Here is a 27144-nt window from a genome sequence, read left to right as displayed (position 1 = left end):
TCCTGCACTTCATCGGGGTCACAGCCACATGCTGCAGGATCCGGGACAGACTCGGATGTCTCGACTCCCACTCAAGCCTGTCCCTGGGGGTGGCCGGGAAGGGACATGGGGAGGCCCCTATTGGCACAGTCGCCAGAGTCGTTCCCGGTCCCAGCACGACCAAAGAACCTCAGCTCTTGCACAGCAAAAGCTCTTGAAGGCAGCTAACCGACTTCCCAGCACTCTTCCTGGGCCTGGCGATGCCCATGGGAAGCCAGCATCCCTCCCTCCTTGTGGAGGTGGGAACAGAGCCTGACACACCTCCCAGGGGGGCTGGCAGTGTCTGAACGGAGGCCTGAAGGAGCCAAAGGGAAGGTGCTGCAAGCCGTGGGCACAGCACAGGCAAAGGCAGGTGCTCAGAAGGTGGTCTGGAGACAAGCCAGAGGGTGAAAAAGAGCCTCCTGTTCTCCCTCTAATGACAAGCCAGCAGCCCCAGGGGTCAAGCCAGCACACCCGGGGCCTCTGGTCACCGCCCCCAGGGCACATGGAACTGGAGAGTCATCCCAGGCACAAGGGCGCAGTCAGTGGTACCCAGACAGGGAATCTGCAGCTGTCACCAAAGCCAGAGAAGGCACGAGGGGCACATGGCCAGGAAGGGCAGCCTGGGAGCTGGGGGGTCTACCAGGGCCTGGACCCTGAGAGCCCAGAACTTGTCTCCAAAGCTGAGGGGAGCCGTCTGAGCTCCGGGGTCAGTCTAGGGCCAGGTTGGAGCTGGGCTCAGCTGCAGAAGCAAGGGGCACATCGGACAGGCTAGGAGGGACGGGGCTAGTCGGGGAGGGGGGTGACCGCAGTCTAACTCTGCAGCCAGTGGACACGGGCATCCGCACAGCTGACCACACCCGGGAGGCGCCGTCTGCCTTGGGCCCCAGCCCCACGATGACACTTTTCTCTTTCTAAGAATATGACATGCTCCCCTCTCCTCTTTTATTAGGTTTAAAAGTTAGTCTTCAGACTCAGACACAAAAGAACACATGCTGTGTGGCTCCATTTCTATGACGTTCCGGAACAGGCAAAACTAATCCGCGGTGATAGAAGTCAGGACAGCGGCTGCCTCTGTGGGGGGGGGGGGTGGGGGGTGGTTATGGGGCGGGGGGAGCTGCCAAGGGCACCAGGGAATTTTCTGGGTGGTGGAAACGTTCTGTATCTGTCGTGGGGTGGTGGTTATGCTGATGTATACAACTGTCAAAGCTCATCAAAATGTACACTTAGAATCTGTGCACTTTATTGTCTGCAAGTTATACCTCAATTTCTTAAAAAAAAAAAAAGTTAGTGCTTGGGCTTGTTACACAATTTCCTGGGACTGTGCAATCTGATTTTCTTGCTATTAAAAATTCACGGTCCATGGCTGAGAACAGCAGCTGCCTTCTGTTTGCAGAGTCGACGCCAATCACAGCCCGGGCGGCGGCGGCCCCAGCCACAAGGGCCTCTTTTCTTTTCCCTTCGACCTACTTCCCTGATAAGTGACAAGACAGCCAGACTGGGAACAAACGCACCCCTTATTCCTCGGCCCTGAGCCTCGGCTAATCCTCCCGGACAGACGGATGGATGTGAGGGGCCCAGTTGTCAGTCTGCCCGTCAGACCCGACAGTGGACGCCTCTGTTCGTCCCGCTGCCTCTGCCGGCCACAGCCCCGCCGTCTTTTTGTTTCCCGTCCCCGAGAACATCTGTTAAAACTCCTTCTTGGCAAGGTGCGGCAGGCGGACTGTAAATCACCAAGCCCCCAACTCCCGCCCTGCCCCGACGGCAGCCTCATCTGGAAAGGCCGGGGCGGCGGGAGAGAATGACGCCCCAGCACAGCCTGGCCACCCCCAGGCGGTGAAGCCACATGCCCTGGACACGGGCCCACGGGTCACTCGCCCAGGTTGCTCAGGCCCGGAGGAGGGGGGTGCACGGCCCAGAAGCCTCCGGGCACGAGGAACACACAGGGACAAAAGTCAAAACAACAGGGCAGGTCCCACAGAGGTCCAGCCCCTGCGGGCAGCAGGAGGATCCCTCGGACGGTGGTGGCAACTCCCAAAGAAGGCCCCGCGCTGCTGCTGTTTTTAGCCCATTCCACATAATTGGAAAAACATGGGGAAAAACCAAAGCCAGCTGGGCACCTCCGTCTGTGCAGCTGCGAGGGAGGGTGCGGGGAGGCCGGTGCTTCAGGGTGGAGGGCACGCGGGCTCACGGCCTGGCCCAGGACGGGCTCTTGGCCCGCTCGCCTGGGGGACAAGAGTCACTCGGCCCCCCCAGGTCTCACCCAGCCCCCAGCAGAGCCAGAGCCGAGCAGGGGCCACTTGCTGTGACATCCTTCCCAGTCTCAGAACCTACAGGACCCTCCCTGGGGACCTGAGACATGGCACCCCAGAGCCAGTGGGTGTCACCCAACCCACAGGGCCGCGGGACATGAGACGCCCCTCAGGCCAAAGGCAGGGAGTCCCAAGTCTCCCATCCTAAGTGTCCCACCCCCACCCCCGCCCCGAGCAGGGGGAGGTCCTCTGATCTCCCCACGTCACAGGCAAGGAAACTGCAGCTCGGAGGGCTGACGGACTCCGCGCTCTGCCGGCGCCCAGCAGCGAGCGATTCCGCCCCCACTGCATCCTCTGCTTCTCGGGGAACCCTACACGTCCCTGGGATGTCGCAGGCCCCCATACGCTGGGGTCCGAGCATCACCCCATCTCAGTTCCTTCCTTGGGGAAGGCCATGACCCCTGCACAGGGCTGGCTCTCATTTGCTCAAAATCAGGAAAAGATGGGATTCACACATGTCACAAAAACTTCTTCATATTCAGCTCCACGAAGCATAAAAGGTCAGACTCCTGGGATGAGAGCCCCAGGAATCTACAAGTCACGCCCTGGCTTCAAATCTTGAGATGTTTCCGGCTGTGCGGGTGTCTCCCGACCCACTGCCCAGCAGCTGCCTGGGGCTCATGTCCAGTGCAGAGGCAGCTCTCCACCTCCCACGCCCTATCCCTTGTCGTGGAGACTCTGATTTGCTGGGGCCGGGGAACCTGGATGTGACATAAGGGGCCGAGCAATTCCAACACAGCCAGGCCCCTGCCCCCCAGCCCAGAATCCCTCCAGCCCAACGCCGGCCTTCATCCCACAGAAAGGAGAGCCACATGCCTGGCGTCCCCATCGGCTGTGTGAGGAAGGCTCCCCAAACCCCACGCCTCCTCCCAGCTCCTCTCGGCACCAGCTGGCCTCCACGTCCACTTCTGGTTCCAAATGTCCAGGGAAGAACTGCTCTCCTGCCATCTTGCCTGCCTGGCTCCTAGTTCAAGTTCAAATTCAAGCACAGCTCATATTGGTTGGGCATCCAGGCCTTCCTCTCAACAACCCCATGAATCGGGTACTACGATCATCCCTTTTTACATCTGAGGAGACAGAAGCACAGACGGGCTGAGTCAATTTCCCAAGATCACACAGCCGGGACGTGAGTTAAGGTATCATAAAAGGAAGACTGGACATAGAAAGCCATCACATGATTGAAAATCACTCTAAATTCTGGGTTTGCCTGAGACGGAATTTCCTCGCCACCCCAAAAGTCTTTGGCAGGCTCTCAACTGCAGACCAAAGCCATGTTATACCTGGTGAATGTTGCCTCCGACACATGCCATTCTGGATGGAAGTCACACCTGCGCAGGCTTTGTCCATTTCTGTCTTTCCCGAAGGCCTCTCCTCTAGCCCAGGGCCAGTTCCTGAGCCCTCACCGTGTGGCCTCGGCTCTTCACCCCCCCAGCACACTGGACCTCACCAATTCCAAAGCCAAGAAGAGATCCCCAAGTGATCCCAGGGCCTCCTCGGCCAGCCCCGGAATTCCATCCTCCCACCGGACACACCGGGCCTCAGAAGACCCTGGCGCCCCTCCATGGGCACTGCTCCCTTCCGGCCGGCGAGGTGCCTGCACCAGGTCCTCAGAGCTCGGCTGGTGACATTCAATAGGACTTAGTGTCTCGTTTTCTTCCTATTACCCTCGTGTTACCAGCCACTGTCTCCAGGCAGCGTTCACATCTGATACCCTGCACGTCGTCAGCACTCAAAACCCACATTCCACATGTAATTTATGTCCACCAGGATGCAAAACTACATCGCCAACGGATGCTGGCAGCTCGGAAGGCCGCCTGAGAAAAGGAAAGCAGCTACCGTGCTCAGGTGATAGGATTGGGCCTTTTAATCAAACATTGTCCTTTAACATGATATTTTGTGGCAAGGAATAGAAACTGGAGGGTGAGAGATCCGTGTCCTAAAGCCCCCAGTTTGCCATGGAGCCGTCATTTTTTGTGACATCTGAGGCCCGAGGCCCCATTAGGTCCTCGCTCACAGAACCGTCTCTGACTCGCTCTGTCGCCCAAACAGACAGAAAGGCCCTCGGGGACAGAACCCCTTTCTCACTCATGCCTGGCTGAAGAATATGGAGAGATGTTTGAGAACCACCTCGAATTTCCAGAAAGCCATCTTGGGGGCAAACCCTTGAAATGCTCTGAGAAGCTTCTGGGTTTCTTCTCGACTTCAATGAAAACATTTAGAAAATTGTTTACCCTTTCCCACCCCAGCTGCCCCGGACCCCTTCAACTTCAAACAGGTCCAGGGCAGAAGGTACAGAAGCCGCCATTGACCCCCGGAACTAACCAGTGCATTAGTGGGAAGCAAGTGGGGTGGGAACCAGTCTTATAAAAACCAGGACCCCAGCAGTCACGTTCTCATGCAAAGCAAGACTCCTGTCCCGCGGCTTTTGTCCCTCTGTGAGCTCTTCCCTCCTTCTGACCTGACACCCTAGACAGGGCATCTGGAGCAAAAGCAGGAGGAGGCAGGCTCAGTGTAAAGACAGGCCCCGCCTGCCTCTGTGCAGACCCCCATCCAAGCAGGGGCCCCTCGGAATGACAACAAAAACGTTTTTCTTCCGCGCGCTTGGCATTCTCCAACTGGGTTATTTGTAAAAGTGTCCTTCACAGCTCGCGGGGCGCGAAAACAGTTCTGGTAAGACCAGGGAAGGTGGCCCCAGCAGCTGAATCCCGGGGAATCTGCAGGCTGGCCGTCCTCCTGAAGGAGGCTGGGAACCAGCTTCCGACAGGAAGGACAGGCTTTGCTGCTAATCCCCCAGTTTCCCCGCCCCTCCGCCGCCCCGTAGGTGTCAGTATCAGCACCCAACTGCAGAGCTTCCGGCCCCTCCTCTAGGAAGCCCTCCACCCCAGGCCTCCTCACCTCGCAGTTAATGCCTGCAGAGGGAACAAAATCCTCTCAAAGGGCTCAACCCCGGGCAGTGGTGCCCAGAGCTCAGAGGCTCCAGCTACTGGGATGCTGGGACCCCGAAAGGAGCCTACAGCCTCGGCTTCTTCTGGTTGGGAAAGAAATGGGGCCTCCCCCAGGGAGCGGCAGGACCCCTGGACAAGAGAGGCAAACCTAGCCCCTTGGGCCTGATGAGCTGCCAGTGGTGTGAATGGTGGGCATGGCTGCCGTGTACTGTGTACCCACTACTCACAGGGCACCTTGTAGGCACCTTCAACTCCTGCTAATGCACTGGGTCCTCCACAGCTTCCCTGGCAGGGGGTGGTCCGTGACACCCACCCTCATCTCACAGACAAGGAAGGGAGGCACCAGGCACCGTCCACGCCAGATGACCAAGCGCTCTCTGTACCCCAGGGTAGCCTGGGCAAGTCGCTTCTGGAACTCCAGGCTTCTCCAGCTGTGCGACTTCACTGGACCATGACTCTGGGTTTCTAAGAGGGTTCATACCTCATTTTTGCCCACACCCCACTCCTGGGCCCCTTAACAGAAGCGGCTGCACAAGGTCCCCCGTCGGGGCAGGCACTACTGCAGGATCCACCTTTGTGGGGGGCTGTGTCCGTCCCTGCTCCTTCCCCAGATGTCCACGTGCAACCTGGCTCCAGACACCCGGAGTGGGCAGAGGTGGCAACAATGCCTGCGTCCCCCTCCCTCTCCCGGAGAAGACATCACCAACCGATCCAACACAGGGCTCGGGCAGACAGCACCCATCGGTGGCAGCAACAGACACCAGATCCAGATCCTTCTAGCTCCAGGGCCAGGCCCCAAGCCAGCACTCTCACGGCAGCAGGACTCGGAAATTGCAAAAAAATAGAACAGAAATGTCCAACAAGGGAAAGATGGTTCAAAAGTATGCCCGCTTGATAAAACATTCTTCAGGCACTAAAACGCAGGTTTTTGAAGCATACATACCTCTTGTCATTGCAAATGCTCCTGCAGTAATGTCAAGTGAAATGTATAGACACACGTGGACAAAACAGCAGAGTTAGATACATGGAAATACTTAGACTGTCTCCAGATTTCCCTTAGTTTCTCCAATACACAAAGCAGAACTGGCTCCATAATATGCAAGAACCACTGCAAAATGAAAATGCAGAGCCCCTTGTTCAAAAATTATTAAGCATTTCAAGTCAACAACAGAGCACGAAACCAAGCACGGGGCCCTTCTGAACTCGAGGCCCCGTGTGACTGCACAGATCAAACACCTGTGAGGTCAGTCCTGATACCAACTGGTTCCTGCCTCAGAGCAGCCCACAGGTTCTTCCTTCTCACTGTTCCTTCTCCCTCCTAATCCTCTAAGCCTCAGCTTAAATGGTGCCTCCTGGGAAGGACCTTCTCTGGCCGTCCATCTCAGGTAGCCAGCCCTCCCCCACCCTCGCTGGGCTGTGCTGGGCCCTGGATGTCCCCAGGGACAGGCTGTATCCTGGATGCATATCATTTCTGGGAGAGCACATCCTGAACCCCACACCTGGCAGTAAAGGCCCCCAGGCAGTGCCACGGAGAAGGGCGACACTTCTTTAAAAATAGCACGAGTCTTTGAAGCAGCAAGTGCCCAAAAACCAAAGGGGAGAATAAAGAGGTGGAAAAATACCTATAGCAAAGAAAATCACTTGTGTGGGGGGCAGGAGATCAACTGAACTTGGTGCATCCAAAGAAAACTCCCATTAAGGATGTGTTCACAACCTAAGTTTCCACGGCATGCCGGGGTACAGGGGTAGGGGGTAGGGTTATTACAGCACAAAGATTCCATGTGAATGGGATGCAAGGATAAAAATGAATTACAGGGACTTCCCTGGTGGTCCAGTGGTTAAGAATCCGCCTTCCAGTGCAGGGGACGTAGGTTCGATCCCTGGTCAGGGAACTAAGATCCCACATGCCGCAGGGCAACTAAGTCCACGCGTTGCAACTACAGAGCCCATGTGCTCTGGAGCCCGCAGGCCTCAACTAAAGAGAAGCCCGCGTGCCACAACAGAAGATCCCACATGCCACAACAAAGATCCCACATGCCGCAACTAACACCCAACAAAGCCAAAAATAAGTATTTTTTTAAAAAATGAATTATAAATTCCATATCAACGCTTATGAAAAAGCAGAAAAGCAAAGACATGAGCTCCCAGGAGGGCCCGAGGTACTCCAGCGGTGGGAGCACTTGGAAGGGGCGGGAGGAGAGGAGGGTGTGTCTGCCGGGAACCTCCTGTCTCACACTCTCTGACACCATCGCTCTTGTTACAATAAACACAGTTTTGGTTTAATAGCTAAAGACAGCCAGCTTTTAGGGTGCGATCGCGCGTGCCGGCAGTGCGCTTGTTACCTGGGGTCTCTGCCCATCTGGCACGACCTCGTCTTACAGACGGGAACCTGAGTTCCGAGGATCGTTCACCCATCGGGCAGCAGAGCCCAGATCTGACCTGAATCCCGGCTGCTGGGCTGCCAACGTTCAGAGCCCGGGCCGCATGAGCCCCTCCCCAGGGAAGGCAGATCATGGGGCACCCAGGCTGGTGGCCGCCCCTCCCGCCAGCCGCTCCCCGGCTCACCTGCCTTGCACGTCTGGCCGTCGTCCTGAAGCTGCACACCAGTGGGGCAGGCGCACGCGTAGAAGGGCTCCCTCGGGGACAGCAGGCATAGGTGCGAGCAGCCGCCGTTGTTCTCCTCGCACCGTGTGTGGTCTGGGCAAACAGGGCAGGTGGGAGAAGGTTCCGGAACGGGCCCTAGACACCCACGCCCGCCACTCCCGGTGTGGGCGTCTTCCCCGCCCTGCCCCCTCTTCCCGACCTCCTACCACAAGAAACCCCATCTTCTTCTTCAGGGCCCCTCGAAGGCCACCTCCTCTGCGGAGGCTGACCCCAGCCCTCCCCGGCAGGACCCCAGGACCTGCCTGCGCGGTAAGGTGAGGCCCTGGGTCGGGGGGGTCCTGCAGCAGAGGCCTGTCTTATCTCTGGGACATGCCTGGACCCCACGGGCTCTGCACAGAAGCTTGGTGGCCACACCTGGCCACTGGGCCGAGCCTCTGGTAGCTGATGACAATGCTTTTCATTCTCCCAAGCCCTTGCACAACCAACGTGCAGATGAACTGACAAATACTCCTGGCGTCTCACTCTGCCCAGGACAGGGTAGAGGGTGGTACCCATGAAACGTAAAGCATGAAACCCACCTGCGTGTAAGGACCACGATGTTCTCCCCAGAAAACCACTCCAGACAGCCCCACCCCTGGGAGCCCACTCTTAAGTACGAAGTTGGAACCTTCAGCAGCACCGTGGCCAGAATCCGCCCCTCTCCGTGGTCCCCATGGGAACCAGTGGTGGTCCCCGTAAGAACAGGTGGTGGTCCTCGTGGGAGCAGGTGAGCCCAAGGCCCTGGCCCTGCTTGCTGGCTGCCTGTCACAGGAGCTTTTCACCATCAGGGACCTCTGCTACGACCCCATGGGGACCCCAGGCTGAGAACTTTGACTTGGAGCAGATTTTTCATGAATAAACACGTAACTTCCACGGGGCCTTGAAAACAGGGCAACCTTCCTTGGGAATCCCTTTGCCACCCCCGAGGACCGCTGGGGCAGGGCCCTGCCTGAAGCAACCCCGACACCAGCTCTGCAGAGGGGCCTCTCCCAGCCTGGCCCCGACTTACAGTAAGGCTGCCGCTCTGGGCTGAGCACTTGGATATCCATGGGCGAGTAGAGAGCGCTAAGGATCTCCTTCCTCTTGTCTCCAGTCCTCTTGTTACAGGCGTGGATGGAGCGGGTCTGCCAGTCTGTCCAGTACAGAGTGTCTCCAGAGAGCGTCAGGGCAAAAGGGTGCGTCAGACTGCCCTCCACGACCTTCTGCCTGCGGGGTGGGGGAGGCGGGTGAAGGAACCATCAGGGGGTCCCCATCGTGCTCCCCATTTTGAAAGCCTTCCATTGTCACTGCTGACCCATCGACATCACACAGGACAACAGGAGCAGTGATGGAGCAGCGTGAGACCAGGCCAGGGCATCCCAGGAACCCTCTGCCAGGGTGCGCAGGGCACCTTCCAGACCCAGCCAGCCTCCCGCCACCCCTGACAGTGACGTGGGGGGCCCTGCACACCTAGCTGCTCCCTGTCTCACCCGTTTCCAGAAGGGGGGCTGTTGCCAAAGTGCCCCACAGAGAAGAAAGAAGGAAGAAGAGTGGCAGGGAGGAAGCCACACCTGGTGACAACAAGATGATGAGAAGCACACCTGTCCTGCCCTGATGCTTTAACAACATAACACAAATAGGACCAAAGGTACTGATATTTGCTCATTCCTATGATGTCAATAATTTATATTATCAAAGCAAATTAAACTTGTATCAGCGTTAAAAAAAAACGCTATTCTCATCTGTGTATTTATAACACCCAGCAAAGGAGAACTTGTTTTTAATGAGATTATGGACGACGGTAATAGAATCGTAATTCACACAGCTGGTAGTGTGCGATTATCTGGTTTAATGACCCGCGCCCCACTATAGGCTTCCTGAGGTGGACGCTGTGGATGGGTGGTCACCACCATGTCCTCAGTCCCTGGTACAGCACTGAGGAGGGAGTCACACTCAAACGGTATCACTGAACAACCAAAAATCATACGCTCGTGCTCTTTCCCAACCTGACCTGACATTGCCTCTTTCCTGTTTTCTTGATGTCACTTTTTAAAAAGATTAATTGACTAAAAAGGATCATAAGAGAATACTACAAACAATTATATACCAACAAATTAGACAACCTAGACGAAATGGATAAAATCCTAGAACCATACAATCTTCCAAGACTGAATCGTGAAGAACCAGAAAATCTGAATAGACCGAGAATTAGTAATTAAATTGAATCAGTAATCAAAAAACTTCCCCAAAACAGAAGTCCAGGTCCAGATGGCTTCATAGGTGAATTCTAACAAACATTTAAAGAAGAGTTAATACCTATCCTTCTCAAATTATTCCAAAAAATAGAAGAGGAAGAACAGAACAGCTATTACCAAAAAGACAAGAAACGATAAATGTTGGCAGTGATGTGGAGAAAAGGGAACCCTCGTGCACTGTTTGTGGGAATGTAAATTGGTGCGGGCACTATGAAGAACAGTATGGAGGTTCCTTAAAAAACTAAAAATAGAACTACCATATGATACAGAAATCCCACATCTGGGTATTTTCCTAAAGAAAATGAAAACACAAATTTGAAAAGATATATGTACCCCTGTGTTCACTGCAGCATTATTTACAATGGCCAAGGTATGGAAGTAACCTACGTGTCTGTCGAGAGATGAACTGAATGGATAAAGAAAAGACGGTGTGTGTGCGTGCACGTGTGTGTGTGTGTGTACATATATATATATATATATATATATATATATGTACACACACACACAATGGAATACTACTCAGCCATAACAAAGAATGAAACCTTGTCATTTGTGGCAACATGAATGGACCTGGAGAGTATTATGCTAAGTGAAAAAGGTCAGACAGAGAGAAACAAATACCGTATGATTTCACTTATATATGAAATCTAAAAAACAAAAGAGAAACAGATTCATAGATACAGAGAACCAACAGGTGTTTGACAGAGGGGGCGGGTAGGGGAACAGATGAAACAGATGAAGGAGATCAGAGGTACAAACTTCCAGCTACAAGATAAATAAGTCATGGGGGACTTCCCTGGTGGCTCAGTGGTTAAGAATACACCGGCCAATGCAGGGGACATGGGTTCGAGCCCTGATCCGGGAAGATCCCACATGCCGTGGAGCAACTAAGCCCGTGCGCCACAACTACTGAGCCTGCGCTCTAGAGCCCACGAGCCACAACTGCTGAGCCCGCCTGTCACAACTACTGAAGCCCACGCGCCTAGAGCCCGTGCTCTGCAACAAGAGAAGTCACCGCAATGAGAAGCCCGCGCACCGCAACGAAGAGCAGCCCCCGCTTGCCGCAACTAGAGAAAGCCCGTGCGCAGCAACGAAGACCCAACGCAGCCAAAAATAAATTAATTAAATAAATAAATTTAAAAAAAAAACAAAAAACCAAACATACAAAAAATGTCTTGAGGTGAAATTCACATATCACCAAATTAACCATTTCAAAGTGAATAATTCAGGGCTGCGTAGCACATTCACAATGTGCAACCATCACCACCAGCTATTTCCCAAACATTTCCATCCCCACAGGAAAACCCTGAACATACCAAGCAGGTACTCCTCATCTCCCCTCCCCCCGCAGCCCCTGGAAACAGCAGTCTGCCCTCTGTCCCTAAGGATTCGCCTATTCTGGACTTTTCACATCAATGAAGTCACACGATATGTGGCCTTTGGAGTCCAGCTTCTTTCACTTAGCAGCATGTTTTCAAGGCCCATCCATGGTGTGGCATCACCCGTGCTTCATTCCTTGTTATGGCTGAGCACCATACAGCTCAGATATGTACAGATATGCCACATCTTGCTTATCCATCCGTCATTCATCCGTTGGTGGACATTTCAGTTGTTTCTACCTTTTAGCTACTGTGGATGCTCCTGCGACGGATATTCGCATACAAGTATTTATTTCGATACCAATTTTCAATTCTTTGGGGGCATAAACCTAGGAGCGGAATTGCTGGATCCTACGTTAATTCAATGTTCACACCCTGAGGAGCCATGAAACTGCTTTGGATGTAGGGCTCTTTATAGCCTTTTCGATCCCACTTAGAATGAGCATTCTACATTTTGCTATAAAATAGATGCAGATGCCGCCCCAGACCCTGCTTGGGTGGGATGTCAGACATGGTGTGTACACTGTTACGGATCTCAGCTCTGAAAAGGCCTGCAGGCCTCAGGCCCCCAGGGTTTCAGGTGTGAGACCACTGGCCTGAGTTGAGAAGGATCAGCCAACGCCCAGCTGGGACTGGCCAGGGCCCCGTGGGGAAGGTGGGGGCCCAGGGCCGGGCGGAACTTACCGGAAGGAGCCGTCCAGGTTGGCGCGGTGGATAAAGCTGAGCTTGGCGTCCGCCCAATACAGCTTCTGCTCCTCCAGGTCGATGGTCAGCCCGTTGGGCCAGTAAATGTCCGAGTCCACGATAACCTTCCGGGTGCTGCCATCCATCCCTGCCCGTTCGATCCGGGGTATCTCTCCCCAGTCTGTCCAGTACATGTACCTAACAAGGAGGACAGAAGCACGATGAGAAAAGCTCGCTTTTGTTTTGTTTTTGTTTTCTGTCTATATGAATGCAAGCATATGAAACAGGGACAGTGAATTTGCCCTGAAATCTCACCTAATGTTTAGGGCCAAGGGTATTATTACTTCCGATTTGCTTTCTAAGCAGTCAGTAATATATATATATATTTTTTTTTTTTAATTTTATTTATTTATTTATTTATTTTTATTTTTTATTTATTTATGGCTGTGTTGGGTCTTCGTTTCTGTGTGAGGGCTTTCTCTAGTTGCGGCAAGTGGGGGCCACTCTTCATCGCGGTGCGCGGGCCTCTCGCTATTGTGGCCTCTCTTGCTGAGCACAGGCTCCAGACGCGCAGGCTCAGCAATCGTGGCTCACGGGCCTAGTCGCTCTGCGGCATGTGGGATCTTCCCAGACCAGGGCTCGAACCCGTGTCCCCTGCATTGGCAGGCAGATTCTCAACCACTGCGCCACCAGGGAAGCCCCTCAGTAATATATTAATTTTTTTTTTTTTTTGGCCACATTGTTTGCAGGATCTTATTAGTTCCCCAACCAAGGACTGAACCCAGGCCCTTGGCAGTGAAACGCAGAATCCTAACCACTGGACCGCCAGGGAATTCCCTGTAATATATTAATTTTTAATCAAAGTTGGATAATCCAATATACTTGTTTCCACTTGTTCTCATTTAGCAACATATTCTAGGTATCCTCTTCTTACTAATCGAAATCTTCCTTGTTCTTTTAATGGCTATATAGTATGGTAAGTTATTTAAGTGATTCCACATTGAACGTTTGCTTTGCTTCTGATTTTTGCTACTATGAAAACACTGTAAATGAACTTCTAAAAGGCAATTAAAATATGTAAAATGGAATATTATTCAGTGCTAAGAAGAAATGAGCTATTAAGCCATGAAAAGACACGGAGGAACATTAAATGCATGTTACTAAGTGAAAGAAGCCAATGTGAAAAGGCTACACATTCTATGGTTCCCGCATACAACACTGTTGAAGGTAAAACCATGGAGACAGAAAAAGATCAGGGGCTGCCAGGGACTGGGGAGGAATGCACTGATGGAGCACAGAGGATCTGTAGGGCAGCAAAACGATTCTGTAGGATAATACAACCATGGATACGTGACATGAAATCTTTGTCAAAAGACATTAAATGTACATGGGTATACGGGAACTCTCTGTACCTTGCCCTCAACTTTTCTGTGAGCCTAAAACTGCTTTAAAGAAATGAAGTCTGGGCTTCCCTGGTGGCGCAGTGGTTGAGAATCTGCCTGCCGATGCAGGGGACACGGGTTCGAGTCCTGGTCTGGGAGGATCCCACATGCCGCGGAGCAACTAGGCCCGTGAGCCACAACTGCTGAGCCTGCACGTCTGGAGCCTGTGCTCAGCAACGAGAGAGGCCACGATAGTGAGAGGCCCTCGCACCGCGATGAAGAGTGGCCCCCGCTTGTCGCAACTGGAGGAAGCCCTCGCACAGAGACGAAGACCCAACACAGCCAAAATATATATATATATAAATTAATAAATAATAATTAAAAAAAAAAAAACGAAGTCTGTTAAAAACAACAGTGCGTAGGTGAGGTATACGCTGAAACATACCAGTTATTCCTGGGCGGGTTGTGGGTGATTCGGCTCTGCTTAACCATGTTCTGAGGGTTTCCAGCCAGAAACCACCGCCTCCTTAGAAGCGTCCTTATTTGATGTCCCTTCCCATGAGCAGAGATAATATGCAGGCATCTGGGCTGATGGGTTCAAACCCCACCAGCGCCCAGATGTCCAGGCGGGGCGCCCTCTCAGCATGGCTCTTCAGTGGAAAGCAGAGGGAACCACACCAGCCTGGAGGACAGGAGTCCCTTGGGTTTCTGGCCCAGTTGGCTGTGGACAAGCCACGGGGCACAAGGGGTGGCAGACCTGTTTCACTTTACTTTGTCCACCAGTGTCTCTCCGCAGAGAAGGGGGACAGTGCCTGGATTTCCCTTTGAGGAACCCCCCCTCCATGCGAGGTCCATGAAACTCTCCAGGTGGTGTGTCTGCTCCCACACCCCCTCCTGGGGTGGGCACAGATCAGTCCTGAGCCATCAGCAAACCCCATTACCCTCAGCCTTAGTGGCTGCTTTAGAGACAGGCAGATGGGAGTCGGCCTGGAAGGGGAGGGCAGGGGGCTCCTGGGAGCCACCTGTGCCATCGTGGGAGGGCCTGCCGGGAAAGAGAGCACAAGCCCAGACGGGGAGAGGCGGGGCCGTGGGACATAGTGGGAGTGAGAAAAGGTCACTTCTCAGATGCCCTAGTTCCTTGGGCCCATAGGCTTGTTTCCCTTCGAGCTGCTTCTATTACCGATCAAGTCCCCTCCCCGCACTCCCTCCCCACTCCCGCTCTCAGCCTCCACATCTTCAGAGGTAAAACCTCAGCCCTTTCAGCAAAGCCTGAGCTGCCGTCCACCAGGGACCAGCAAAGTAATCAGGGACGTGGGGAGAACAGGCCCAGCCTTGCCCTTTGGTGGGGGTCTCTGTCCAGCAGGAGAGAGCAAATGACACACACACAAGCTGCCACTCCCCCGAGATGGGAGCTCCGAGGGCCACCCCCATTCATGGGGCCATGCGGCCTTCCCAGAGGGGTGTCATTTCGGAGCTGGCACTGTTGCCACCTGCTAGATGGGTTATGACAGATGATGAGAATGAGCTCCTGGGGGCTTCACGTGTGGCGAGGGGCCAACCACACCCCGCCATTGTCACCAAGCTCCCCTGCTCTCCAGCCCCCATGGGGACAGAGAACTCGGAACACCTCTCCAACAAGCTTTCCACTCTGCTCTCCACTGAAGAAGTGACGCAGGGGCTATTCCCATTGGACAGGTGAGAAAACCGAGGCTCCGGAAGGCTGCGCTGCCCCAGGTCACAAGCTCTGGGAGCACAACACGGTTCTCCAGTTGAGGTCAGAGCCTGGCCGCTGTCTGACCCACCCCCCAGCATGGGGTGGTGGTGAACTTCTCCGGGCACCCGAGGCTCGCAGGTGCCGTCGGCCAGCTCAGCAAAGGCTCCCGCCAGCCTGGTGCAGGCACCTTTCTCTCCCTGTGCTTTTCCCACCCCCAGCAGCCTGGAAAGAGCCCAGCCCTCCCGCCGGCTGCCCAGAAGGTATCAGGAGAATCAATCTCAGAGCCATCCACTCACATGCTCCCTGAATGCTCCTCGGTGGCCAACGGGAAAGGCCGGAAAATGTGCAGGCTCAGGACCTCCGCGAGGAGCATAATTCAAATTCTTTCCCCCGGGTTTCATAACAGAGGCCCGGCTGGTTTCCTTAAATGGGGAATTTGCAAGCCACCCCGTTCCCAGAGCCCAGCTGGCGTGGATGTGCTTATGCAGAGCCTTCAACGCTGCCACAGGCCCAGCCAAGCTCCACGGAGGAAAATCAAGTCCTGAAGCAAAGCCCTGCAGCCTGGTCTCGGCCCAGAGGGCAGAGGCTGGCTGCGGTTGTGGTCGTGTGTTATTTTAGGGAAGGGCCATTTTGCATTTTAAAGAGGGGGTTGGGTTTCAGCCCGGCTTTAACTCGAGACCCAGGAGCCACTGCAGCCCCTCGTGGGCTGGGTCAGGCCTGGGCCACCCCCCAGCGCTGGGCCGATGTCTTCCCGGCCCCGGGTCCTCAGGGCCAGAGAGGCCTCCCTGGAGCCCGCTCTGCCGCCCACGTGGGCACCTGGTGCTGGGTGGGGAGGTGCCTCCCCAGCCTCGCCGGGACACCTGCCCTTTGCCACCCGTGCTGCTGAACCTGACCAAGTCCAGGCCCTGGGGTCCGCGGGCCCTCCTGGCTACGGGGCTCTTGGTCACGTGCACCCTGAGATGGACGTTCAGACTGAGAACCTTCCTTCCTGATGACGCATCCGGGGCAGTATCCCCTCATCTGAGGAGGGACCCTAGCTGTGAGGCAGAAAGGCTGCATCACAAGAGGACACACGGAGACCACGGAGGTTCCAACAGGGCCGGGAGGAGGCAGTGCTGCCCCCTGCAGACGCGAGTCTGTGGCCAGGACGGAGAATGAAGCCCACTATCCCCGCTCTCAGGACAGCGGTCCTGCCCCCAGGACTCAGCTCAAACTCACGGCAAGGACCACCGCCAGGCCAGTATTTGGCAGAGTGGGGTGCTGCCCACGGTCCCTATGCACCGGCCTGGAGTTCTCGCCTCCTGGGCAACGGTGTCTAAGGGGACGGCGCGGACACTGCTAACCTCGACCACACCACAGACGAAGCTGGGACCAGAGTCCAGCGTTCTCACCGTCATTCGATCTGGTGAGTGGGACACTTAGCACCACCACTTCGCTCCACCACGCATCAGACACATCACTGGGGCAGCGGGAGATGTGGGGGAGAGGCTGGGGCCTCAGATATCCTGCCCAGGGCATCAACACCAAAGTCAACTCCGCCTCAGGGGCCGGGGTGTGATCCCAGCAGGATCCGGGGGAAGAACTCAGAGGCAAGATCAGAAAACATTTCAAACATTTAATATAAAAAGACAGAGACAGAGACGGACCAACTCCTAGGGATGCTACAGGCAAAGCCAGCCTGGGTGTGAGCATGAAGACGACTGCTCCCAACCAAGCACCAAGCACCTCCCCACTGAGCACCTCCCAACCAAGTACCAACCACCTCCCAATTGAGCACTTCCCAACCAAGTACCAAGCACCTCCTCACTGAGCACTTCCCAACCAAGCATCAAACACCTCCCAACTGAGCACTCACCAACTAAGTACTAAGCATCTCCCAACTGAGCACTTCCCAACCAAATACCAAGCACCTCCCAACTGAGCACTTCCCAACCGAGCATCAAGCACCAAGCACTCCCAACTGAGCACCTCCCAACCAAGCACCAAGCACCTCCCAACTGAGCACTTCCCAACCAAGTACCAAGCACCTCCCAACTGAGCACTTCCCAACCAAGTACCAAGCACCTCCTCACTGAGCACTTCCCAACCAAGCATCAAACACCTCCCAACTGAGCACTTCCCAACCAAGTACCAAGCACCTCCCAACTGAGCACTTCCCAACCAAGTACCAAGCACCTCCTCACTGAGCACTTCCCAACCAAGCATCAAACACCTCCCAACTGAGCACTTCCCAACCAAGTACCAACCACCTCCCAACTGAGCACTTCCCAACAAAGTACCAAGCACCTCCTCACTGAGCACTTCCCAACCAAGCATCAAACACCTCCCAACTGAGCACTTCCCAACCAAGCATCAAACACCTCCCAACTGAGCACTTCCCAACCAAGCATCAAGCATCTCCCAACTGAGCACTTCCCAACCAAGCATCAAGCACCTCCCAACCGAGCATTAAGCACCAAGCACTCCCAACTGAGCACCTCCCAACCAAGCATCAAACACCTCCCCACTGAGCACCTCCCAACCAAGCACCAAGCACCTCCCAACTGAGCACCTCCCAACCAAGTACCAACCACCTCCCAACTGAGCACTTCCCAACCAAGTACCAAGCACCTCCTCACTGAGCACTTCCCAACCAAGCATCAAACACCTCCCAACTGAGCACTTCCCAACTAAGTACTAAGCATCTCCCAACTGAGCACTTCCCAACCAAATACCAAGCACCTCCCAACTGAGCACTTCCCAACCGAGCATCAAGCACCAAGCACCTCCCAACTGAGCACTTCCCAACTAAGTACTAAGCATCTCCCAACTGAGCACTTCCCAACCAAATACCAAGCACCTCCCAACTGAGCACTTCCCAACCGAGCATCAAGCACCAAGCACCTCCCAACTGAGCACTTCCCAACTAAGTACCAAGCACCTCCCAACTGAGCACTTCCCACCCGAGCATCAAGCACCTCCCACTGAGCACCAAGCGCCAAGCACTCCCAACTGAGCACCTCCCAACCAAGCACCAAGCACCTCCCAACTGAGCACCTCCCAACTAAGTACCAAGCACCTCCCAACTGAGCACTTCCCAACCGAGCATGAAGCGCCAAGCACCTCCCAACTGAGCACTTCCCAACCAAGTATCAAGCACCTCCCAATGGAGCTCACACACACACAAACACTCAGCTTTTAAACCAGCAGCTCCAGAAGGCGCCAGCTATTCCGACATCAAAAGCCAGTCTAGTGCACTTTCTCAGTCAACACGCCGAGAAGCCCCCCGTAAGGAGGTTTACTTGGCCACCAAAGCGCCCCCTCACCCAGGGTGCTCCCCGAGCTACCCACGCACCAGCACTGGCAGGACAGGCCTCCGCCTCCCAAACCTCATTCCACCCACCCCAGGGCGGGCTGAGAGGCCCCTCCATGCTGGGCTGCAGGCAGAGCGGCCAGCGTCACCACCCCTCCAGGGCAAGGAAGGGCACTGCCAGGGGCAACAGCAAGTCAGGGGCATCAGGACCAGAACCCAGAGTCCTATGGTGTTTCTGTTCCAGATGCGCGACAGCCGTTTCTGACACATGAACAGCAGAGAAGTGGGCAGACACAGCAGTGGGTCGAGCACGGCCAGGAGGCAGGCGCCTGGCTTGATGCAGCCTGGCTAAGAGTGTGTCCTTCCCAGCTGGCAGGAAGAGGGAATAGAGGGCCGAGGGATGAGTGAACGAACAGCTACCGCTCATGAAAGTCTGCAATGAGCCTGGCCTGGCCGTGCAGCTCGGTCATCTCCCCACAGTCTCTCCATCCCAGCCTTCAACTCTGCACATGTTCTTAGCTTTACCGCCACTCACAAAACCCCACCTGGAACTCATGGCTGGGCCCTGAGCCTTCATAGGTCACGTGAGCTCAGCCAGACTGGGAGGCAGGGGGAAGCAGAGGGCTTCCAGAAGACACCAGAGAAACCATCCGCAGCAAATTTCACTTCTGGACAAGGCGTTTCACTTTTCCACCCGTTTTCAGCTGACGCAGTCATAAAGGAAGCGAAAGGTGTGAGTTCTACCTGTCAGAAGGCTCGCACCTCCTCGGACACCGTCACACACACATCTGGACGTTTAATGATTCGAATCCACGGCCAAGCACATCAGTTGCCTCAGAGGCAGCGAGTTTTTAAAAAAAAACCACACTACAGGGTTTCAAGGGGAAATCGTTCTCAACAACAACAAATTCTGAAAGCGAACTCATTTTAAGACTGCCGCATTTTCTCTAAAAAAGGTACGTGGGCTCAAGTAAGTTCCAGAGGGAAATCACGACCGCACCCACCCGCACCAGGGAGAGGAGAGGTACTGGGTTTACCCGTGAGCGGGGTCCAAGGCGATGGCCCGCGGCTGGTCCAGGTCCTGCCAGAAGAGGACCTTCCGGGACGTCCCATTGAGATTGGCCACCTCGATACGATTGGTCTCCGAGTCCGTCCAGTACAGCTTCTTGCCGACCCAGTCGCAGGCCAGGCCGTCGGGCGACACCAGGCCGGAGATGACCACGTTCTGCACGGCAGCCCCGGTCTGGTTCAGGTAGGTCTGCTTGATGGCCTCCTCGCTCACATCTGTCCAGTACACGGCTCCCTTGGAGAACTGGAAATCCACCGCGGCCGCATCCTCCAGGCCGCTGACCACAATGGTGGACTCCAACTTGACTCCGCCGGCGTCCACCAGCCGTACGTCCCGGCGGTTGGCAAACAGGAGGAGCGGCGAGGCTGTGGGGGCAGAAGCAAACCGTGAGGACCGCAGGCTGAGCCGCGGGCCGCACAGCCCAGGACGGGGGGCTAGGTGCCCGGACCCTGCCCGGCCCGCGCCCGAGGCTCCCGGCTCCTTCCTTCCATCCCCAGCCACTGCCGGGAAGGCACCTGGGCGGGTCCAGCCACCCATTCAGACGCTCTTTCAACGCAGCAGACAGCACTGCAGTTACTGAAATCATGAAACCGTGTGTCCCACCCAGGCCCCTCCTCTGCAGGGCAGGAGGACACGCGGAGGGTTCGAGGTCAGGACGGTCTCCGGGGCTCCACCACTCCCACCATCACCATCATGATGTCACGTCTACAGTTCTTTGTGGCAGAAGGGACACGGCAAAAATCGAACACCGGGATGTAACAACTACATCCGAGCTGGGCATCCTGAACGCCTTGCAAGGAGGAGATGGCCACCAAAGAACACCTGTCCCTAATCTCACCCCTCCCTGCCCCAAGCAGGTACACACAGATAATAAAGAGTGCGCATCCGCACAGGCTGATGGCTCTCTGCAGGTCACACACAGCACACAGGGCTGGGCAGGCTCCTCTCTGAGCCCCCTGGGCTCTCGGCACGCAGGCCTGGGCCGTGGGTGACAGTTCACCCATTTTACAGAAGGGTAAGATAAGGCTTCGAGAGGAACAAAGTTCAACAGCACACCAGAGGTGCCACACTCTGGAACATGCATCGTGTGCTGGTTGCACAGGTGTATTTAGTTTGTAAAAAGGCATCACTTTTCTGCGTATATGCACTTCAGTAAAAAGGTTTTTTTTAATTAAAAATGGAAGTTTCCCTGTTTTCCCAGATGCTACAATATGCTGAGGGTCCCAGTGGACCCTGCACTCCAGGACGGCTTGTCTGCCCGTCTAAGAATGCCCTGCCCTGCCCAGGGCCAGCACACAGCAGCTGCTCCATAAAAACATTTCATCCTCCCCACCCAGCCCCTAGCACCCTAACTTCAAGACAGTGAGTCACCTCTGCCCTGTGAGAGGTGAGAAGGGAAAGGGTGGGGTGCCCAGAAGGGTCTGGGTCCCCACTGCCAGCCAGAGGTTCCAGAGAGCAGAGTGGCAGTGACACACACCACGGGAGGCACTGCCGGCAGTCGGGTGCCATCCGAGGGTCAGAGGCCGGCCGGTCGGAGGACAGTGGGCAAGGGGATGATACCCAGGATCAGGGAGGGTCCAGACCTTCAGAGGAGGAAGAATCGTACAGACCAGAGGCAGAGGGCCTTCGCAGGAAGAGTCGTGTGGGATCTGGAGGCCCGTGGACCGAGGCAGCAAAGCTGCTGCAAACAGACAGCCCACAGCACACGCAGGGCGACGGGTGCCCCCAGAGCACCTGCCCATTCATCGTCACCAGGGCCCCGCCGGCCACTGGAGCGCAGACGACCAGTAATCCCACCCCGCCTGCGAGGTTCACCGTGCCCGGCCTCCTGAGATTCCTCCCCTCTCATCGGGGGAAGGCAGGACCGGCCCGGGTGGTTCCCAACCTCGGGGGTCACAGAGCCCTCTGATAAGCTGACCCTCTCCCCAGAAACAGACACACACGGGTGCGCACACCAAGGCCCCGTGACGTTCCTCCACCAGGGTGGACCCAGCTCCCGCCTGAGAACCCCTTGCGAAGGCCAGCAGGGAGGACGCTGACTTCTCTCTCTTCTCTAAACTAGCACCTCTGGCCGACAGTGCAAGGGACCATCTCAGGAGAAGGCAAGCTCCCCGCTGCCACAGGTATTCCAGTGGGAGTTGGTGGCCACAGGTGAGGGACGAAACTCACCCGGCATCAGCGTCAAGAGGTGGACGGCCCCGCAGACAGGAGTCTCCAATCAGAGGCGTTCCAGCCCCCAGGGGAAGCGCTTTGGAGGGAGGTACCCACTGGGGGGCGAGTCGCCAGTCCCGGCTGTTGGCCAGACACCCAGTAAGTTAACTCTTCCCTGCAGCCAAAGTCCCAGAGGAGACCAGGGAGCCTGGGCTGGGGGAGAATCCGGAGGCAGGGAGCCCTGGAAGCTGCCCCCGGCACAAAAATTCCTAATTCTGCTCCGTTCTTTCTCCCCGAACTGGAAAGACTACATTTTCCCCACAGTTTACACTCTGGGCAGTTCAGGTGCACCCTTCAAAGGCCACAGGTGATGCGGGGTGGATTTCAATTTCCTGCGCTTTTCCCAAACTGAGACTCCTAGGAGGGCCAGGGCGGGCAGGCTCTCTCCAGGAGAAGCCACTCCTGCTTCGAAGACATTTAGAAACCACCACACACTCATCTCCTAAGTTTGAAGAGGCACCCACTTCACTCTCCCGTCACCCTGGGGACTCATGGCGATGGGGGCCTCTTGTGGGGGGCTGCCCCCACCAGCAGGCACCTACCCGCCCACTGCCCCTCCTAGGGCTTGGGGAGCCCCGGCTGATGCGGCCCCAAGCCTACCAGGGGCCACGGGTACCCTGGCTCATCTGGGAGATGTGGCCTCCTGGGGCCCCTCCTGCCCCACGGGAGGAGAGAGGCTGGGGAGGCGGGCAGGATTAGAGTAGCCAGGTGAGGGGCTGGCGTCGGGACAGGCTGTCCTGAGGAGTGATGCACTGGGGTGAGTCCACGACAGAGCCGGCCAGTGGGCAGGCAGCGGGGTGTCGTGTAGTACATGCCAGCCTGGCTGGGACACGCAACCGAACCAAGAACCCACCCTCGTGTCCTGTATTACGTGGGGGGAAAAGACAACAAGCGACCCACATGATGGGTAAGGCGATGTCAGTTATGCCTCGCAACATCAATGCTGTGGTTTGCAAAACAGAGCAGGGTAAAGGATTTGGGAGTGGGGTCTGCCGTTTCACATAAGATGGTCAGGGTGGCCTCCCTCAGAAAGCGACACCTGGGCAAAGACTTGAAGGGGGCGAGAGAGGGCCGCAGGGAGGGCATCCTGGCAGAGGGGATGACCAGTGCAAAGGTCCTGGGGCGAAGCATGCAGGAGGTGGCAGACACTGGTCCTGTGTGCTCCTTCCTGAGGTGACATGCCCACGGGCCCAAGACCCTGTACGTCAGGGGGCTCAGGTGCGTATCTCCCAGGTGAGGAGACTGTAGCTCCTGGAAGAGTGCTTTGACCTGCCCCAGGTCACTCCAGGGATGATCTCTTGACCACTGGCCCAAGCTTTTGGGGCAGTGAGGAGAAGAAACAAGCAGTGTGAGGAGGGAGAGGAGTGCAGGGCAGAGAGGCTGAGAGCTGGGCCGGCAGCCCGGCCACCACTGCACCCCAGGACTCACGCGGGGTCACCTGGCTGCCACAGATGCAGGAACAGCCCTTCTAGGAAATACCACGGTATCTGGTATTAAAGACCATAAAACATTTAAACCCTCTCCCTAGGGATCGGCCTCACAGGACCTTATCCCAAGGAACACCTGAAGGAAGGAAAAGGTCCTAGACACAATATTTGCTGCAGCCTTCCTTATAATAAGAAAAATAAACAAATAAAAAATCTCCAACATCAGGGTGCCTAGGCTGTTTTCTCAGTAGAAAGTTGTGCCCATTAAAGTAGTAAGAAAATGACTGCAGTGACACCAGAAAATGTGTAAGAAATGTTAAGTCAACACACACACACAACGTAACTATAAACCCCGATTTGTGCTAGAATTGCAGGTATGAGAAGGTGCTAGGTGGGGACAAAGATTGAAAAAAGGACTGCATAATGAAAGATGACTTTGTTGAGTCTCTGGATAAATATCTTTAAGTGTTTTAACCCCAGGTTCCATTTATGTTCCTATGACATTCTCTGTGCAAGTTTCTTTTTTTTCCGGACCACGTATCGCAAGGGTACACAGGCCGGGTCGGCCCCCCGAGCGAGCAGCCTGGAGCCAGCTCAGGGGCACGGCTCAGATCTGGGCCTCCCTGAGCTCAGTGTCCTGTGAGACGGGGGTCCTCACTGCAACCCCACCTCAGAGACTGTGAGGCTTCAACAGAACAATTCACACAAAGCCTCAGCCCGGTAGCAGCACATTTTAGGCACTCAGTAAACACCAGCCGGGGCAGCGCTGGTACGTGTAGCTCATTAAATGTTTCTTTCATCCAGTCCCGGGCCGGGCCTGCTACAAAGGAAAGCACATCAGCTCAGACTCTCGTTCAAACCCCAGCCTGGCCTCCAGCTGCGAGATTTGGGGCCAGACTTTTTATCTCTGCTCTGAGCCTGTTTCCTCATCCATCCAGCAGGAAATGGTAATTACTTAAAAGGCACCGCTGGCTGCTGTGGGGCTGCAGTGCAGAGCACCCAGCAGGTCCTCAAAAAGTTACCTGTCGAGGGGCCTCCCTGGTGGCGCAGTGGTGAAGAATCCGCCTGCCAATGCAGGGGACACGGGTTCAATCCCTGGTCCGGGAAGATCCCACACGCCGCGGAGCAACTAAGCCCGTGCGCCACAACTACTGAGCCTGCGCTCTAGAGCCCGCGAGCCACAACTACTGAGCCCGCGAGCCACAACTACTGAGCCCGCGAGCCATAACTACCGAGCCCGTGTGCCTGGAGCCCGCGCTCCGCAACGGGAGAAGCCACCGCAATGAGAAGCCCGCGCACTGCAACGAAAAGTAGCCCCCGCTCGCCGCAACTAGAAAAAAGCCCGCGTGCAGCAACAAAGACCCAATGCAGCCAAAAATAATTAATTAATTTTAAAAAGTTACCCATCGAGCTACCACGTGACCCAGCAATTCCACTCCCAGGTGTGCACCCAGGAGAACTAAGAGGACACAAATAAATACGTGTACCTGCATGGCCACAGCAGCACGGTTCACAATCGCCCAAAGGCAGAGGTAGCCCAAATGTCCATCCACGGACAAATGGATAACCAAAATGTGCTCTATCCATACAATGAAATATCATTCAGCCATAAAAAGCAGTGAAGGACTGACACAGGCTACAACGTGGATGAGCCTTGAAAACATGATGCTCCAGAAGAAGACAGACACGAAAGGCCACACAGCATAGGATTCCAGTCACACGAAATGTCCCAAGTAGGCAAATCCACAGAGACAGACACACAGATTGGTAGTGGCCAGGGGCTGGTGGTGGTGGGGGGGGTGGGGTGGGGAATGAGGCAAAACCGCTTAATGGGGACAGGGTTTCCTATGGGGGCAATGGAATGTTCTGGAACTAGATCGTGGCGGCTACCCAACATTGTGAATGCACTAAAGGCCAATGGATTATTCACTTTAAAATGGTTAATCTTACATTGCGTAAATTTCACCTCAATAGATAATTTCCAAAGGCACCATTGCACCCCAAGCCCACTGAATTCCCCCCGTGACCTTCTTCCTTCATCCTGGCTTCCCAATCGGCTAACTCAGGCATGGATGACCCTTTCTGTGACCCTGGATTCACGCAGCCCCTTCTTGGCCTGGCCCTCAGAACACCCACAGAGTTCTGCGGGTTCTCCGTGTTTCCCTGCCAGGGGACGGGGAGTAGACCACTCCCACCTATTTCTAGGGTAGGTCTGCCGTTCCCAGCATCCTCGGCCCGTCAGTGTCAGAAAAAGGCCACTCTTTCCCCTCCTGGCCCGGGTACCAGGACCCGTGATTAACGTGCAGTCCCTACCACAGTGGAATCAGGAGTCTGAAGACCCAATGCCAACAATCCCATTTTAACCCATGTAAGCATAGCCAGTATTTATATATAGAATTCATAGCAGATGTCTGGGCTTCCATTCCAATAGCCTGTATTTTACACTGTTCACATGGTTACACTAAACACAACCCAACTCACTGTAACCCAATCCTCTGCTACTACACCAAAATAAGCAACGTTTTTAGTACATGCCTTATTGATATTCACCAAGCGTTACATTGCTCACTGGAGCAGGCTGGAGGCTGGAGGCAAACTATGGATTTACGGGTCAGGAATGGTCCTTCGTCCCACACCAGCACCACGGGGAAGGCCAAGAAATGGAAGACAACGTGGGGTACACTCAGGGAGCCTACAGCGCAGTTGGGCAGGACACACATTATACGCACATGCGCACATGCAGTTAACCACCTAAGCAGGAAGAGAAGGCAGGTGAGTGACACGGACAGGAGGTGCCTGGAGGAGAACAAGCTGTCTGGTGAAGCTGGGCGGCCTCCCTGGAGGAGGCAGACATGAACAAGACTTAGCGAATGCCTAGCATGCGGAGGTCCGACCCCGAGATGCAGCTATGTGCTCAAGGCAATGAGTTCTACCCACAATTACTTTCCTGACGCCTAACGGCTCTGGGTGGCTTCTAGCTTGGGCTTCTCAAACTGGGCACTCGCCACCCCTCCTTCCCACTTGGTCATACCTGCATCCCCAGGGGCAGGAGCTCCTCCTCCAGCTGTGCCTGCGTCTGCTTCCACGTGCCCTCTGTTCTCTACTTGCCCAGCCCCGCACCACACCACGTGCTGGGCAGGAGGCTTTGCAACCAGCCCCGACTGCCGGAAGAGACAGTCCCTCCTAATTCGTGTCCTTCAGAAAGTCCTGGCTGCCCCGGGTCCACTACATCCCCTTACACATTTTACAACCAGCTCCCCAAGTTCCATAAAATCCGCGTTGGGATTTTTCATGGCATTGCTTTTAAAGTGTTTACAATATGAAAAAAGCAAAAATGTCAGAGCTTAGCTGGCAGGACAGAGAGACAATGATGTTCATGACACTGTTGTCTGTGGTGGTGAAAGCCTGGGTTTCCTAGTTTATTCAGTTATCGTGGGAGGTGGATGGGGGTGATGGTTGTACAACATGAATGTACTTCATGCTCCCGAACTGGACACTTTAAAATGGCTAAGAGGGTAAATTTTAAGTTACCTGTATTTTAACACTATTCAGAATAATAACATGAATAAAAACTGATGGTCTAGTAATACTGTAGAATATTATAAGCTACTAAAAAGAATGACTCAGAACTACAGCTACAGCCTTCATTCAGGATTTGTTATTTTACATGTTGGCTGGTCATTAAAGCTTGTCTACCATCTGCTATTTATTCATTAACTGAAGCCAGTGTAGACTCTATACCTATTTCGTGAAATGGGTTAAGATCTAATCTTCCCATTTACTCTGATGTTCAAATGTTTCCTACGTTTGGACAGTGAGAGTCCCTTTACGTTG

General features: G+C 54.9%; 1 protein-coding gene across 3 annotated transcripts in view; it reads right to left on the bottom strand.

The window, feature by feature from the left end:
- The window catches only part of LRP5 (LDL receptor related protein 5), a 110188-nt gene that overhangs the window by 60886 nt on the left and 22158 nt on the right, over positions 1 to 27144 (bottom strand). For all 3 annotated transcript variants that reach the window (XM_082476430.1, XM_082476428.1, XM_082476429.1), the window contains exons 2-5: positions 19641 to 20037; positions 12216 to 12413; positions 8928 to 9124; positions 7841 to 7972 (exon numbers count right to left, since the gene is read on the bottom strand). In XM_082476430.1, the coding sequence (XP_082332556.1) occupies positions 7841 to 7972; positions 8928 to 9124; positions 12216 to 12413; positions 19641 to 20037 (924 nt within the window). The remainder of the gene's footprint in view (positions 1 to 7840; positions 7973 to 8927; positions 9125 to 12215; positions 12414 to 19640; positions 20038 to 27144) is intronic.

The sequence above is a fragment of the Balaenoptera physalus genome, assembly GCF_965194825.1.
Source record: "Balaenoptera physalus genome assembly, chromosome: 10".
Taxonomy (NCBI): Eukaryota; Metazoa; Chordata; class Mammalia; order Artiodactyla; family Balaenopteridae; genus Balaenoptera; species Balaenoptera physalus.
Note: the sequence above shows the minus strand (reverse complement) of the source record. Positions and strands in the feature narration are given on the sequence as shown.